A 19,445-nucleotide genomic window follows, 5' to 3' on the forward strand; every position below is an offset into this window, starting at 1 on the left:
ATGGCAAAAATCAAGTAGGAGCACATGCCTCCCCTTAAGATGTGTGTCCTGTCCATCAGAGGTTAACCAACTGTAATTTGGTTCCATTCAGCAAGACTCTACCATGGCTCAGTGAGATATTCGTTATATGAGGATTTGGTAAAATGCTTCATTTATAGTATTTACCAGTAGTAGATGCTTCAGTCAGACTTTCCACAAGTTAAACTACGAAAATATTTTCCACTATCTCAAAATTTTCTGCAATTGTTAAAGCCAAAATTTTGTTATGTGCTTAAAAGATAAAATTGAGCATCATATGTAAATCACACTGGAAAACCAAGATTAAAGCAAATGTTAAAATTAGGCAATCACTTTGGTGTCTATGTCCATCCATCCATCCATCCACCCATCTACACTCGATTAAGAAAAATGATAAAATTAAGCTAAATGTTAAAACTATTTGCTTTCTAACTAAATAAAGGGTGAGGTAAGCATAAAGGGAGTCTCTTGTTAATATGAGTGGCTTGTCTTAAAGGTCACTGGCCAGCTATATTGTACAAACGTGTCGTATTATTTATAAACAAAATGCATTGGTTATGTATGCATACCATGTTTAATTAGACTTAAAACTCTGCTTTATAAAATGAAAAATTTATTCGGCAATCTCCGTAAACAATTGGTAGTTTCCACGTGCCAAAACTGGATATGACATACATTTATCCCTTCTATTCAACCTCGCCATTCAAGTGTTTAATTTCCCCACATAAATGTTTATGTGATATAGCGTACGATCATGCTTTTGCACAGTAAATATGGTGCACTGTGTTGCATACGGATGTAACCAAAAGAGTGATGATGGGAAAAAGGGTTCTTTCTTTTTCTGAAAGACCATGTTTACCAGAAAAAAGTAGATTTAATCTGTGGGATTGAATAGGGGAGGGATGGGAAAGTTGTATCATTTATGCCAGATTATAGGGAATTTGGCTCAAAGACAATTCGGCCCAACTCAAAATACAATTCAGCCAAACTTAACAATGGTTTGTACATTCTTTTTCTTCAGCAAACAAGTAGATGCAATGTAAGATAGGTTTTAGGAAAAAAACTAAATTTAAACAAACTATTTTGATATTCCTTGAAAGAAAATAATCATACTTCGTATTGTACACATTTATGAGAGAAAACACAAAATGACATATCTTGCTTGTCCTAATTAAAATATTTATATACATTTTTTATGCTAAAAAATATATGCATCAGCACAACAACATTCTCAATTTAAATCTTCCAGTCAAATTATCAATATTGATTTATAAAACAATAATACTTAACAGACAATATACAGAATATATGTATATACATTTTGCTAAGGGTAGTGTACATGTGATATTGTAACAAATATACTTAATTTTAGGCTTCAGGTTTTAACACTGCTGTATACAACACACGCTCAATTACACATGAGAGAGAGAGAGAATAATGTTGAGCATTTTGTCAGTATTTAGTTGCTGCAATATGAAGCTCTTACCAGTTAATTTTATTGCTTGTTTTTATTTTCAAGTTGTCTTAGTGTGTGCTCGCGTAAATTGAAAGCTTGTCATTACTGGTCAATATCGTCATTCATATTTGCTCCATTATTCCGTACAAATTAGAAAGGAAATAATTTTGTTTAATTTGTGAACCCCTTACACACACACACACACACACACACACACATTCGTGGTACAAAAGAAATATATAAACATACACTTGTTTGAAAATAAAATGAAAGAAATTAACCTTGCATTGTTATCATATATTCCTTCTTTTTTCATCATGCGAAAATTAGTTTAAAAAAATATATCTTCATGAACTCTGTATATGTAGCGGTTGCCAGCTTGCATATGCATCCTTAGTGTAGAGTGTATCACTTATGTCAAATAACAAAATTGCAAATGAGACTAAAATATCACCCAATTGCTTGAAGGCACCTGCCATTTATGCATGATAAGTTACTTATTGCAAACTGACCCAGATTACATTGTATCCAGGTTAACTATAAGACGGTATCTCATATAAAAAAATCATTATTTTAAAATACATTCAATGTGAGTGCAAATGATAATCTTTTTGCTAGCATGGGTTACAGAACTATTATTAAAGCAAGTTATTATTGCGTATACTATTTGCCCTGCAAACATCAATCATGATTACATATGGCAAGCAAATAGAAGCCCAGGTGATAAACACAACTGGCAGGGTGCAAAAAACTCATTGTTTAAACTTACTGACAAGATATTAAATACATAGTTTATTTTATTATGAAGCAAACCAACCCCAGAAACTGACTTGGTATCTTTTTAGTGTGCCGATTTTTTCTTCTGAAGTCGGCCGACAAAAGGAAGTCAAGTTTGGTTCCTTTGGATTCTTTAAGTGTGCCGATTTCTTTCTTCTTTTTTTTAATAAAGTCTGTTGACACAGGGAAGCCAGGGTTAATTCTTTTTACCTGTATTAATTGGAATTTTCAAAATAAATTGAAACAATGGAACAGTTTTGAAAGCGACACAATCTAGTGGTCATGCACGCATACCGATATAAGGCTGAACAGTAAATTAGTTTTCATTAGTTTCTTCTAAATATTCCCTATCCATAGTTTTTAGTGTTTTATTTTTCAACAGTAAGAAGCATGTACTTCGTTTTGTAGGGATAAATGTATGTCATTTCCGGTTGGCATCCTCTATAGGTGGGAAATCGTAACTGAGGGGAAGTAACAGTGTTGTATACTTCTATTTCGAGTAACTAAATTATTATTTCTTCTCAACACTTGATAATTTTTGTATTCTTTTTGTGTGAGTATAACTACTTGTAATCAGGTAATGCAAATCTGATGTCAAATGGAAAATGTTGGAGTATGGCTGGTGACCTTTAATCAACCAATGACACTGTCAGTGTGTATGAGGAATGTGACTAAATAAAGGGTGGGGTAAGCAGAAAGGGAGTCTCTTGTTAATATGAGTGGCTTGTCTTAATCAACCAATGACACTGTCAGTGTGTATGAGGAATGTGACTCTATATCATAGCTTTGACATTACCTCATCTCTTCAGCCAATCAAATCACTTTTCCAAATTTTGCAAAAGCTTTTTCTGGCATTACAAGGAAAACATAAGTTTTTTACATGATTTTGTTTGGTGGAAATCTCATTGAATAAGACTAGTGCTATTTTACAGCTAGGTTGACTGGTATTAAGGAGTTTAAGTATCTAACTGCAAAATACCTCATCTTTGTCCATGGTGGAACTTCAGCTAATGACATCCCAATCCTGTTACAACCAACGAGCATTTTGGTCCTATCTCAAACTGTATTTGAAGTGATTAATTGCCTAACCCAGGGAGTGGTCAGTGGGAATATATGAGAGTTAATGGACACTGTAGAAATGTTCGTGGACACTGTAGAAATGTTCATGGACACTGTAGAAATGTTCATAGAAATGTTCATGGACACTGTAGAAATGTTCGTGGACACTAGAAATAACCAAGCTACAGCATATTCTTAATATCACTTTTGAAACATATCAGTAAAATGTTGTACAATCATTACATCATTTGTATGTACTATATTAATTTCTTAATGCTCTGGTAAGGAAATCTGATGCAGCTTTAATGCCAAGTGTCATGAAATACAAGAATATGCCATCAGGTTTTTTTTTTTGTTGTTGCTGTTGTAGGGTTTAACGCCATTTTTCAGCACACGATAGGCTATACATGGCGGCCAGTATTAATGGTGGAGGAAGAACCCGGGAAAACCCCAGAAAGAACCACCGAACCACGAGAAGCTACTGGCAAGCTTTCTCACATACCTACATTAGCCGAATCCGAGACTCGAACCCACGCAGACAGAGGTGAGATGGCAGTGATCCATAACGGAGAGCGCTTTAGACCACTCGGCCACTCGGGACCCCAGTTTTTTTGTAGTCTTTGATCATTATTCCTTAGTTTCTTTTTCAGGATTCTCTGAAATGCTTCGCTGAAACCATTTCAAGTATCATAGTTTCAATTGGACATTTACCCGTGACAGTTTCACAAAATTTTAAGATGATAGATTGTGCTAATTTCCTTCTGACATAATGTTTTCACACTTGTTGAATTCTATATATCCCAAATGTACTCTTCTTGGAATGGAATCTATCAAATCCAATAACATGTTAGCTATTTTCTAATATAATGAAGTCACAATTAAAACATGTTATCTGATAGTGCGTTTCTGCAATTGCAGGTATTTTCCTCATTTTGATAGTACATGTACTAACAAATGAACAGATACTGAAAAGAAGCACACTTGGGAAATGGACTTAACTCCCATTTCCTCCATAAGATACACCCAATAATTTGTTAAAGTGCTATTAAAACCTGCAACAAAAATTATACCTCAGTTCTTTATATATTTATGTACAATATCCAAAATTATGTAAAACATCCTTCATCTAAATTGGATGTTTAAAATATTTTTCATTTATTATTTGTATGCAAGGATTTGTATTGAGGAAATGGATTTTATATCAAACATGCTATGTAAATTTATCAATACTGGTGAATGTTTTCTTTTTCTCTTCAGGGCACCCACTAACTCCAGAGCAGATGAAAGCATATGACTTCTACAAAAAAAATTCCATGTCCATAGAAATTGTAAAGGATGATCATTTGCAGAAAATTAATTTTCGAGTGAAAAACAAGGTATGTCATTGGATGCAAACTAAAGCTGTACCGATTAATCGGCCATACTCATAATCAGGCCAATTATTGGAACAATTGGTATAATCAGTATCAGCAGAAGTAATCAGTGCCGATGTAAACAAATTTCCAAAATATAAATTCAATCATAACATTCATCTTGACATGGCTTGAATTTTAAATCAGAATTAAATAGTGGAAATTAAGGAATAAACATTTTATTTTGGGGTTAATTGGTATTGGCATGCCAGCACCAGCAATGTTACTCTGGATACCCCAGCTGCTGAGCTGCTTCAGCACTCAACTCACAGCATGGTGCATGCATCCATCCAGCCATGTGGACAACTTAGTAACTTGATTTAAAACAATGTTTCAAGAGCGCAAATGGATTGGATTATCATTATTGACTAGCGATTGTACACTATTAAATATACTATCAAGCCTATGCATTATGTTGAACTTGAAACACTCCTGTTTAGCCTGGAATTACTCCAGAGTTAATGCAGTCAATGAGCCCAAAGCAAATTGCACACTTTGCAAAGCATGCATTTCCAGAGGTGAAAGGCATTCTAAAAACTATACGACACCAAATCTTGCCCAGCACTTGCGTTGCAAGCACATCATCAAACATGTTCTGTTTCTGGCAGATAAAAATAAAAAGGATGCTGTGCAGTTAACCTCAGCAGCTGCAGCAACTCCTCATACTCTTTTGACACCATGATGGACTGGAAGCAGCCATTTGTATTTGATGACCCGAGAGCTATTAGTTGGCACAGAGCTATTGCAGAGTTCATGGCAGTAGATGTACACCCATTTTCCATTGTTGAAGACATTGAATTTCGACATCTGATGGCCAAGGCAGAACTGTGCTATAAAATTCCAAGTCAGAAGTACTTTTCCACATCTTTGATACCTGACATGCATAAGGCAATACAAAGCAAGGTGCATGATTTAGTTTCTGCCCAGTCTGACCTTTGTTTGACCTTTGATGCATGGTCAGACCCATCCATTGGCGTATCCTAGTTGAGTCTTATGCCACACTGGCTGACAGAAGACTTTCAGTGGAAACAGGTGATTTTGACAGTAACGCCTCTCGATGAATCACACACAGGAGAATATTTGGCAAGCAAACGGGACAAATAATGCGAGGTATACAACATTCCCAAAACTCATATCCATGTTCTTCTGCATGATGGAGGTGCAAACATGGTTAACGCAATGTGTCTGGCTGAAATTGATAGCATCAGCTGTTTTGCACACACGCTGCAGCTCGTTGTCAGTGATGCCATTGTGTCACAACGAGCTGTCAAAAGATGTTTTGGCAATCTTGCAATCCATAGTCAGCAAGTTCCGGCACTCCATTCTGGCACAACAGCAGCTCAAAGAGCAGCAGGAAAAATATGGCATTGCCCATAAGAAACTCATCCATGATGTCCAGACATGCTGGAATTCTATGTGCAATATGTTGGTTTTGTTATATGAACAAAAACAAGTCTTGGGGACTTACACCACTCACTATGACCTGCCAGTGGGTCTTGATTAACAATATTGTGGACACGTTCGGCCCATTTGTGGACATTACCAAGGAAGTTAGTGATAGCCAAACATCAGTATAAGTCATTCTTCCTATGCTGAAAATGCTCCGTATATTGCTAGCTTGAGAGCATGAAGTGAGTCGAGGTATTCAGACAATGCTCCGTAATATGTTGACATCACTGACCACATGCTTTGCTGACGTTGCCAGCAGTAAGAAGCTTTTCTTGGCCACCACTTTGGATCCATGGTTCAAACATTGCCTATTCAGTGAAGAATTACTTGTGACCAGATCCAAAGAATGGCTTAGAGCAGAAATTATCATACTTGTGTCAGCTGACAAGCAGGAGGAACCCCCAACCATAAAAAGAAAAACTGAAACAAACACCACTGGACCATCAACATCACATCTCGGGGACTGTTTTCTGTGGCATGTGACGAACCTGTCCATACTGTCAGTGAAACAACCCACGTCGATGATGCTGTTGATGCAATGCTTGAATTGTATCTGGCCAGCCCTCTGTTGCTATGAGAAGAAGACATATATGGCTGGTTGAACGCTCACAGGTTTCAGTTCCCCTACTTGGCCAAATTAGCTAGATGCTATTTGCCTGTACCAGCTTCAAGCATTCCAAGCAAGCAGCTGTTTAGTGGCGCAGGCCAGATTTTTTTTGGATTGTCATGGATCGTTACTTGGTGAGAAGGGAGAAATGTTATTCTTGCTTAAATACAACCTATCTCAACTAGGCTTTCAGTATTAGCTGTAGCCAGCATACAGTGACATCTAATTTTAGTCTTAAAGCATACATATTATTAATTTTAATTATTATTAGGCTATTTGTATTAACATTTTTTAGTCATTTATTGAAATCTAGTAATGGCGACCTGCATCATTGAACGTAAGATTAGCTTAATACATTTTCATTCAGTTATATCTTGAATTGGCAAACCATAAGTTTTATCAATGTTAGTTTTCAAGTTTTATGTTTGTGTTATCGTTGTTTTCTATAAATAGCAATGTACTTCTTATCTGGTTTCTGTTTGTTTTTGTATAGAAGTTCAAATTCACTTGCCGCATAAACAGTCTTGTTATAATTGACACGGCAAAATACCTGCTTGCATCACACTAATAGGATTATATTTCTGAACTAGTCATTGCTATAAAAACAAATAATAATGAAATAATCGGTCTCATAATCTGTATCGGCACTTTTAATAATCGGTATCAGCATAATCGGCAAAAAGTGACATCGGTACAGCTTTAATGTAAAACAACTGTCAACATATTCTTTCAAAATCATATTAGTTCTCAATCAGCATCATTTGAATTGTCAGAATGGTACAATTTGAATGTAGTGTGAAAGCAAGATAGAATTCATATGCTGAGAATGAAACTGAGAAATGATTTTGTACAAGTGCAGTCTGTTTCAGTAATGCTGATCTTTGTTACAGGTGAAAATAACATTGAATGTTTTGAACTCTTTCCTTTTTTCTTCTGTCACCTGTAGAACCTGCTGAGAGAAGAGGTTAAAGAGAAGTTGAAGTGGAGTGTGGACCGCTCATCTCCTAGCAACAAGATTCGGGACCTGATGGACTGGACAGGAGACATCATGAAGGACATTTCTTACCAGCAGAGGATTCTTTTCAACCCTATTGCCATCATGTTCACTAAGGGATGGTATGTCACATCATCTGTTTGCTAGTGTCTTCCACAAGTCTCATATTAGAAGCACTGATATAAATTTGAAATCTCTTGAAGCATCCTTATTAAAACCATTGTTGTTGTATGACATTGGCTATTAGCTATAAATATGGTGATTATGTTATGTTCAGCTTGTCAGCATGACCTATATGTACAACTAAACCTATAATGTGTTGATAGCAGTCATTTAATATTAATAAAATAAACAGGGAATGAATAAGATAGATCATATTTACCTGCCAGCAGTGTGAACACAGAGTGTATTGGTTTTATTGAAAAATACAGCTTTTTAGAAAGCTAGCTTGTAAAAACAAATCTTTGTGTTAAATACAGGAACCCAGCAGAAAACATATGAGGAAGATGGCAGATAGCATTGTTGATAAATCTTGATGTGAATATTTAAAGAATTTTTACAAATATAAAAACAGAATTGTTACTTTTGTTGCCTCAATTCTAACTTTCCTAGAGGGAATTGTAACTTTGTCTGCTATCAAATTAACATATTTTGCTTTCAAAGTAATAACCAGTGCATTATGAAATTAATTTAAATAATCATGCTTAATCATGTACATATATGATGGTGTCAATCATATGGATAGATTTTGGTATTTTCAAATTGCTGTATAGCTACATGTACATCATGGTATCAAGATGGTATTAGCATCATACATGTATATCATGGTATCAACATGGTATTGGCATAATGCATATACATTGTGGAATCAACATGGTATTAGCATCATACATATACATCATGGTATCAATAGGGGCCCCGAGTGGCCAAGTGGTCTAAAGCACTCTCCATTACGGATCACTGCCACCTCACCTATCTGCGTGGGTTTGAGTCTCGAATTCAGCCAATGTGGGTATGTGAGAAAGCTTGCCAGTAGCTTCTTGTGGGTTGGTGGTTTCTTCCGGGGTTTTCCCAGGTTCTTCCTCCATTATTAATACTGGCTGCCATGTATAGCCTATCGTGTGCTGAAAAATGACATTAAACCCAACAACAACAACATGGTATCAATATGGCATTAGCATCATATTTGTACATCATGATATCAGTATGGTATTAGCATCATGCATATACATCATGATATCAACATGGTACTAACATCATACATGTACATCATGGTATCAACATGGTACTTGCATCATACATATATCATGGTATCAACATGGTACCAGCATTATACATATATCATGGTATCAACATGGTACTTGCATCTTACATATATCAGGTATCAGCATGGTACTAGCATCACACTTGTATATCATGGTATCAACATGGTACAAGTATCATACATATATGGTGTCAGCATGGTACTAGCATCATACTTGTACATCATGGTATCTTCATGGTATTAGCATCATACATGTACATCATGGTATCAACATGGTACTAGCATCATACATATATCATGGTATCAAATAGTACTTGCATCATACTTGTACATCATGGTATCAGTATGGTATTAGCATCATGCATATTCATCATGGTATTGGTATGGTATAGGCATCATACTTGTACATCAAGGTATCAGTATGGTATTAGCATCATGCATGTACATCATAGTATCAACATTGTATTAGCATCATACTTGTACATCATGGTATCAGCATGGTACTAGCATCATACATATATCATGGTATCAACATGGTACTTGCATCTTACATATATCAGGTTTCAGCATGGTACTAGCATCACCATTGTATATCATGGTATCAACATGGTACAAGTATTATACATATATCATGGTGTCAGCATGGTACTAGCATCATACTTATACATCATGGTATCATCATGGTATTAGCATCATACATGTACATCATGATATCAACATGGTACTTGCATCATACATATATCATGGTATCAAATAGTACTTGCATTGTACTTGTACATCATGGTATCAGCATGGTATAGGCATCATACATTTACATCATGGTATCAACATGGTACTAGCATCATACATATGTCATGGTATCAAATAGTACTTGCATCATACTTGTACATCATGGTATCAGTATGGTATTAGCATCACGCATATTCATCATGGTATTAGTATGGTATAGGCATCATACTTGTACATCAAGGTATCAGTATGGTATTAGCATCATGTATGTACATCATAGTATCAACTTGGTATTAGCATCATACTTGTACATCATGGTATCAACATGGTACTAGTATCATACTTGTACATCATGGTATCAACATGGTACTAGCATCATATTTGTACATCATGATATCAGTATGGTATTAGCAACATACATCTACATCATGGTATCAACATGGTACTAGCATCATGCTTGTACATCATGGTATCAACATGGTACTAGCATCATACTTGTACATCATGGTATCAGTATGGTATTGGCATCATACTTGTACATCATGGTACTGGAATGATATTAGCATCATACATGTACATCATGGTATCAACATAGTATGTGCATCATACTTGTACATCATGGTATCAACACGGTACTTGCATCATATATATATCAGGTATCAGCATGGTACTAGCATCATACTTGTATATCATGGTATCAACATGGTACCAGCATCATACATATATCATGGTATCTACATGGTACTTGCATCATACCTGTACATCATGGTGTCAGCATGGTACTAGCATCATACTTGTACATCATGGTATCATCATGGTATTAGCATCATACATGTACATCATGATATCAACATGGTACTTGCATCATATATATATCATGGTATCAAATAATACTTGCATCGTGCTTGTACATCAGGGTATCAGCATGGTATAGGCATCATACTTGTACATCATGGTATCAGTATGGTATTAGCATCATGCATATTCATCATGGTATTAGTATGGCATAGGCATCATACTTGTACATCAAGGTATCAGTATGGTATTAGCATCATGCATGTACATCATGGTATCAACATGGTATTAGCATCATACTTGTACATCATGGTATCAACATGGTACTAGCATCATACTTGTACATCATGGTATCAGCATGGTACTAGCATCATACTTGTACATCATGGAATCAATATGGTATTAGCATCATACATCTACATCATGGTATCAGTACAGTATTGGCATCATACTTGTACATCATGGTACTGGAATGATATTAGCATCATACATGTACATCATGGTATCAACATAGTATGTGCATCGTACTTGTACATCATGGTGCCAGCATGGCATTAGCATCATACATGTACATCATGGTATCAACATGGTACTAGCATCATACATGTATATCATGATATCAACATGGTACTTGCATCATACTTGTACATCATGGTATCAACATGGTATTAGCATCATACATATACATCATGGTATCAACATGGTATTAGCATCATACATATACATCATGTTATCAGTATGGTATTAGCATCATACTTGTACATCATGGTAACAGTATGGTATCAGCATCATACATGTACATCATGGTATCAACATGGTACTTGCATCATACATATATCATGGTATCAACATAGTACTTGCATTGTACTTGTACATCAGGGTATCACATGGTACTAGCATCATACATGTACATCATGGTATCACATGATACTAGCATCATGCAGGTATCATGGTATCAACATGGTATTAGCATCATACATGTACATCATGGCATCCATATGGTATTAGCATCGTGTATGTACATCATGGTATCAACATGGTACTTGCATCATACATATATCATGGTATCAGCATAGTACTTGCATTGTACTTTTACATCATGATATCACATGGTAATAGCATCATACATGTACATCATGATATTAACATGGTACTAGCATCATGTACATCATGGTATTAACATGGTACTAGCATCATGTACATCATGGTATCACATGGTAATAGCATCATACATGTACATCATGGTATTAACATGGTACTAGCATCATACATGTACATCATGGTATCAACATGGTACTAGCATCATACTTGTACATCATGGTATCAACATGGTACTAGCATCATACATGTACATCATGGTATTAACATGGTACTAGCATCATACATGTACATCATGGTATTAACATGGTACTAGCATCATACATGTATATCATGGTATCAACATGGTACTAGCATCATAATTGTACATCATGGGATATTAATATTAACAATCCTGTTATATTATGTAGGTATGGTCATGGATTTATTTCATTATAAACTATGCCATTGAATTATGGTTGTGGTATTTTCCTTTGCAAAATTACTTGGTAGAGATAAACAATTTGCTCAGGATATGGTTGTCTTACAGTGTGAACTCACAGTTGAATAGAAATTTAGTACTTTAAATATTTTTAACTAAATAACCCTTACAAACTATAATTATGAATAATGATACACACAATATAGGTATGCATAACAATGTGTTCTCTAGTAATTGTTGCAATCTTTAACACCAGAAATATGGATGTTTGACTGGAAAACAATTGGGTAATGTAAGAAAACTTTTTCAGTACACTGCTGGTTAAAAAATTCATCAGGATAAGAATTTTGGTAAATTTTGTATTTCTGTCTCTCTTTTATTTTAAACACTGTTCAGCTTTACAGTTGCTGATAATAAAATGTGGACATTTCATTTTAAGAGTTTGTTTATGGGAAGGATCTTTGAATATAAAAAGTTTAGACTTTATTAATGCATTGATGCAGTGACATAGTTTATTAAAACATATATCTATCTCAAGCCTGGCACAATAATGAACATCTGCATTTTAAAACTAAAGTTTCCTGATTTTACTGAACATTGTCTGTGATAATTCTGATTTTCTTGGCAATACATATTACACATGTGGATCATTGTTTTGGTCATGTATGTTGTATCTCTTTAGGCTCATATGGAACCATGGTGCCACATTTCTTAGTTTTGCCATCAACTTGCTGATGCTGCTGACATGGGATGCCAAGGCTTCACTGGAGGACTTTAACCGGGTCAAGCAGATGGGAGAAAATATTACAGTTGATGGATGGGGGCCACTGCATGAGTAAGTTTTGATACAAGTAGTTTTGTCTCACCTTTGAATAACATAGTCATGACATTGAAATCACTTTTGTTTTCTTTTGAGGTTGTCATTCTTGGTCTCATAGATGCAATATTAAGTCTTGTTTTGGGGTTGTTGATGCTGTTTCCACATCTCTGTCTGTCTGTCTGTCTCTCTCTCCCTGTTAATGGGGCATACATTTTATTTCATCAGTAGGTACAAGAACAAAATTGTGATGAAATATGTCTTCTAACTTGTCAATTCTAATGCACATATATGTAATCAAATTTAAACAACGTATATTACAAACAATGTACATTACTGGTGCATGCTTGTTTAGCACAGTTACATCTGATCTTTGTTAATTTTTAATACTGACGATCTTGTAATTGTTTAAAAAACTCATTGTGGGATCCTATATTCTTTCATATATGATTTCTTCCCCGAAATGAAATATTTTTTACATTTTTAATTTTCGTACTCTGGAGAATTACGATAAAGCAATTCGGATGACATATTCCATATATAAGTCAATTCGGAGTACAAGATGAAGTTAAGATTTTCTGGTAAAAAATTATCGGCCAGCAGATACAGTAGTTACTTTGCATTTATTGTCATCAGACAAACGTGTACAGTAACACTCATCAAAATCTGCTAAGAATGTCTTTTTTGTTCTGGTGCCTAAATTTTTTATAGCTTTTTTTATAGCAGCAGACCATGGAAGACAAGCATTGCACAAAATTCTTGTTTACTGCTGGATCATTCTCTGTATCATTTCAACTACAATTTAATATTAGGGAATTCTGTTTTTTTTTTTCATTTTGGATGACTGTTGCTAAAACATATGCTTGCACACACACATATTTGAAAATTGCAGGTTTCAGTTCACTTCCCAAGCCAAACAAGAAATAGCAAAGTATGATATTTATTGGAATAAATTTGCATAGTTTGATAACATTATATTTATTGCAATGAATTTGCATAGTTTGATAACATTATATTTATTGCAATGAAATTGCATAGTTTGATAATATTACATTTATTACAATGAATTTACATGGTTTGCATAGTTTGATAACATTACATTTATTACAATGAATTTGCTTAGTTTGATAACATTACATTTATTACATTGAATATGTGTATGCATTGGCTATTTTAAACCTTCCTAATGTTGACGTCTGCTTTCTACTACAGATAAGATTCCTTTTTTGGGCCCCATAAATTGGGTTGGAAGACGATGATGGTTTTTGACTGTATGTACTTAATACATTTCCTCCTTGCAATGGAACCTTTGTTATCTAAATTCTACATATTCTGAATCCCTAAATTTTCAGGTGATACATTAGCACTGTTAGAAAATAAAACCTTTCTATTAAATATCACTGTCTGTAACAAATATAGTTTAATTCTCAATGGTATTAGAATCATAAAAGTTTAACTGTATAAATATGAGCTTAAACTGCTTTTTATTTCATTTCAGTCCATCACCTGACATTACAAGAATACCCAAGTTTGAATACACTCTCACCATGTATGTTCTTAGTGGGCTTCATAACCTCTTCTCCCTTTTTGTCCTCATCAGTTATTTCCTTTCAAATCATCCACGGTTTCCAACATGCTCAGAAATCACAGCTCTTTTTCCGTAAGTAAAACATTTCTGTAAGTGTTCAGATCTCACTCTCATTCCCTCTCTCTATCACCAGCTTCATATATACTATCATATATTATGTGCTCAGGCAGAAACTCGTACTTGACATTTCTATAGAAGCCTTTTCATGAATATAATTCAGTAAATTTCTATGATGTTTTGTAAAACACAGGGGCCTCAAGTGGCTGAGTGGTCTAAAGCGCTCTTCATTACGGATCACTGCCATCTCACCTCTGTCTGCGTGGGTTCGAGTCTCAGATTAGGCCAATGTGGGTATGTGAGAAAGCTTGCCAGAAGCTTCTCATGGGTCGGTGGTTCTTTCCAGGGTTTTCCCAGGTTCTTCCTCCACCATTAATGCTGGCCGCCATGTATATAGCCTGTCGTGTGCTGAAAAATGGCGTTAAACCCTACAACAACAACTACAAGAACTGTAAAACACATTGTAATTGAATTTGAGAGAAGACATGAAATTCACTAGGATAATATGTAGTGTGGATAAAATAATAGTACAAACTAAATAAATATCTCGGGAAGGTACTGGCACTCTACTGTCCAAAAAGAATATATAGAAATTCAATATAAGACTATTTCTTCTTTAAACTGCTGAGTGTTGACACCATCTGATATTCCTTAGTTTACAATTTTAAAATTAGCCACTGAGACAGCCATAATAGATGTAAGAACAACACTATTATTATTAAGGATAAAAGGGACACCATTAGAAGACTTTTGTTGAACATCCAATACCAATAATACCATCAATTCAGGAGAATTAGCGACAAGATTTTCAATGTGTTCTTTGTGACAGACACTGGATGTCTGTGGAGCACCATTTTCATTCAGTAGTTAGATTCATCCTGGCTGTCAGATTGGCACCATTTTAATTCAAGTCCAACTAGACATCATAATAAGTCTTCTGGCACAAACACCATCTCAGTTGTACTTAATATTTAAGAGGAATAGCAGCACGAAGATCTTCAAGAAGGCAGATTGGCACCATTTTCAGTCAGAACCAGCTAGATATTGTAAATCATCCTCTTTGTGTAGCCCCCATGCCAGTATGACTTTCTATTTAGATGAGTGGATATAACAAGACTTTGGAGATTACTGCCCTTGTGGACATACTGTTTGTTAGATTCGTACCATTGCCATTTAGTACTGATCAGACACCATAAAAGGTCTTCTCATGAAAATCTCAAGATGGCAAATGAGGTGGCCATAGAGCATGTCTAAGTGGAACCATTTTCATTTTGGAATAACCAGACAACATAAGAAGTCTCCTGGTGACAACCTCAAGTTGAAAAGATTTTCAAGATGGCTGCCATGGTGGCTATATTGTGTGGCCCCTGTTGATACGACCATACTTTCAGGAGGAATGTCAATAATAAAATATTCAAGATGTGTGCTGTGGCAGGCAGATGGGATGTCTTAGCAGCAACATTTTAGCTTTTGATCAACTAGACCTTAAAAAGAATGTGTTTTAAGTTTCATTGCAATCCTCCAAGTAGTAGTTTAGGATGAGTAGTAATAACAAGCCTCAGTGCTAATGGATGGATGGACCATGGACAACAGGTCATCCCATAAACTCTTGTGGTCTGTGATCAGTAGAGCTAAATCTTGTCTTAAAATACTAGGACTCTATCGTACCTATGACTGCTTTTATGCATAATTTTCACTCAGTGAAGTGTAATTTTACATAGGTGGGTTAAATGCGTGGTCCAGAAAAAAATTCTGAATGGACTGGTTATGGGTTCAAACCCACATATGGTTATGTGTTTTTACCACTACTTAATTGACAAAGTGAGTTTGAAGATAAACAACAATAACAAAAATAGCCACCACCATTGGTTGACATATTAATATATGACCACAGGTGCAAACAAGAGCAAGAGGACTAGTCTGTAGTCAGTCAATTCATCCCATCTTTTTTAGCCATTAATATTTAAAGGTTAGAAACATATATATTGATATAATGATGATATGCAGTCTACTTTATTCAAATCTTCACCAGAGTTTGAGTGAAGAGTTTTACTTGGGGGGTTAAGTCTTTCCCATGAGCTCTGGTAAACATTGCACACAGCAAACTCTGCATGATTGTTAGTCTTTTGTTATCAATCACTAAATGTAAACATTTTGCATAATAAATCAACAACAAAATTAAGGAGCTTTTTCACATGGAGCAACAGGTATTTAAGCAGCATGTGAAATTCAGGTATATTAATGTGGTTATGTTGTGTTACAGTTAGGCCTGTGCCAAGCTAGCCAGAACTGGTTCAACAAAATAAGTATTATTAGTATTGTAAAATTCTGGACTAATTGATATCTATAGTTAATGTACTATGACTTAGAACATTTATGAAGTTCTCTTTCTCTGATCTGGACTTCAATTTTTAGTTATCAACATTATTACTAGATAGAAATCATACAAGTGACAAAACCTAGCATCAGACAGCAGTAAGAATAATTGTGATTACTTACCTCTTTGTATGGATTAAAGCTACTTTTTTGGCATGTTAGAATAAATGTCAGTGTGTTCAAATTTAGAAATGAACAAATATTTGTGGGATTTCTGTTTGCAAACCCCCTTATATGGCTGCTTACAAGGCTTAAATCTGATAGTGTTTGCACTAACATGCCAGTCACTGGCAGCACCCTGTGGTTGTCCTAGAGGAGTACTTTTGAAAACAAACTCATCAGTGCAAGGGATTCTGGCCAGATAAAGTGGTGTTCTCTACATCGGGGTGGGAGGGGGTGACTTTCAGGAGAGTGACCACTATAAAGTCACATCCATTATGAGCATGCTAGTATAAATGTATTTTCATTGTTGACATTGTTTTCACCACATGATCAAAACAAAAGTCATCTCTCTTTTTTTTTAAGCTGTTGCTTTTTTTGCTTTTTTCTTGTAGAGCTTGCAGTCAAAATAAAGATGAAAAAGATGTGGACAACAAAGACTATAAAGAGAAACCATCAAAACTAGAAGTGAAATTTTTCAGCTTTACAACATTCTATTACCTGGTATACACTATTTTTCTGTCTCAGTATAAATTTAATCACTATCAGCTGCGAATCTGAAGTTGTATCTGTACATGTAATGTATTATGTATATTTAATTTGTTTGTTTGTTGGTTTTAATTTTTATTTATTTCATTACATGCTATTGTAATGTAACATTGTATGCTGGACTTAACCTTGTCCAAAATTGAATTCATATATGTTTGACCTGAGTGACGTTTTTTATTTCATTTTATGTAAACAGCTAATACATAGCTAAATTATTCTCTATGTGTATGGGATTAGTAACAGGATCTTTATTAATAGAAGAAGTAGATACATTTATTTGGTTCAGGGTTATGGAATTTCCTAAGTGAATTTTACATGTTATGGTTTTGATTTGGTAAATATCAGGATCATTCTAGAAGGTTATTTTCCATTAGGTAATTTTTTTTTTTAAAAAAAAATGCTAATTGTGACCCAAGGTCAAGTAGAGAACTGTATAATCTTGTAATTGTGAGAACTTGGTCATTTGTGCTTTAACATCAAGCACTTTCAAGTTGTATTATGTTGTGACCAGTTGGGCTTAATTTTATTTTCTTCAGATTATTGAATTCAAGTGATTATTTTATATGGAAATACAAAAAAAGCTCTAAGAAAATTCTTGGATAGAGACATTCACTGAAATTTATATTGTATTCAACCCTGGAATTATATTATTGTGATTCAACAAAAGACTGTTGACACATCAACACTCTGTAAGCTATAACAGACATGCCATTGCCTTCAGTTGTTGGATTTCTTTGAGACTTGTCCTTAGTTTCATCCGTGACTTTAAATTACTAGGACTTATGTCTGTAATTCTTGGATTATTTTGCAATTTAATTCGCAATACTGTTAAGTTTTTTTTTATCATTTTCACTCTGTATTCCAGGGAAATAAACTAATTTTTAAATTTTACAAAGCTTGTTGTCCTTCATTCTTTTCTGTTACTTATTTAAAGAGCATAGACATGTAACAAAGCACAAAACTAATAGATCTTCAAATTGTTTGTCAAGAAAATATTGTTTACTTATGAAACTTATCCCTATAGTAACTTTTGTAAAGGAAAAGAGCTAGAGAGAATAAAGTTTAATGGCAAATACTAGCTTCTTGAAGTCAGTTATTAAGAGTCAATATCCATCAACATTTAATACTATGCCAGGTGTGTCCACCTCAATGTTTCAGATTTCATTGATGCTTATTCTCAACGTCCAAATTATGTCTCGTCCCCAAGTGAGGGAGACATGCTGGTTTTGTAATGTTCATCCTTCCATCACTATTACCTTTTAAGCATGAAATCTTACAAATTATTGTTTAACTCAGGAGTTTAGTTGACATGATTTTACCATGCAAATGTGCAAAAATGGCAACTTTTGAACAAACTTTTTTTTTCTATATTAAAATATCATTTCATCACATCAGTCCTTTCACATAACTTGCTGCCTTTTATACCGTCCTTATTTTGTACGACAATTTTTTTAACCTTTCTACATAGATCATTGCCTAGATTATAATGGTTATATCTTTTTCAGATGTTCCTGGGCATGTCTGTTGCAGGGACCTTGCTCCATGGCTATTTCTTTGCATTCCATCTGTTGAATATAGTCAGCAACAATCAGCTTCTGAGTGGTGTCATTAAGGCTGTCACACAGAATGGTATTATATCACGCATATTTATACAGAGTGGTGTCATTAAGGCTGTCACACAGAATGGTATTATATCATGCATATTTATACAGAGTGGTGTCATTAAGGCTGTCACACAGAATGGTATTATATCATGCATATTTATACAGAGTGGTGTCATTAAGGCTGTCACACAGAATGGTATTATATCATACATATTT

General features: G+C 34.8%; 1 protein-coding gene across 1 annotated transcript in view; it reads left to right on the forward strand.

Annotated features, from left to right (window-relative positions):
• The window catches only part of LOC149779970 (inositol 1,4,5-trisphosphate-gated calcium channel ITPR2-like), a 290,413-nt gene that overhangs the window by 249,278 nt on the left and 21,690 nt on the right, over nt 1-19,445 (forward strand). Inside the window, exons 59-64 of the mRNA XM_089936693.1 lie at nt 4,568-4,686; nt 7,725-7,894; nt 12,762-12,914; nt 14,395-14,556; nt 17,472-17,580; nt 19,131-19,254. Coding sequence (XP_089792819.1) covers nt 4,568-4,686; nt 7,725-7,894; nt 12,762-12,914; nt 14,395-14,556; nt 17,472-17,580; nt 19,131-19,254 — 837 coding nt within the window. The remainder of the gene's footprint in view (nt 1-4,567; nt 4,687-7,724; nt 7,895-12,761; nt 12,915-14,394; nt 14,557-17,471; nt 17,581-19,130; nt 19,255-19,445) is intronic.

This window comes from Sinohyriopsis cumingii, chromosome 16, assembly GCF_028554795.1.
Source record: "Sinohyriopsis cumingii isolate HCF-2022 chromosome 16, ASM2855479v2, whole genome shotgun sequence".
NCBI lineage: Eukaryota > Metazoa > Mollusca > Bivalvia > Unionida > Unionidae > Sinohyriopsis > Sinohyriopsis cumingii.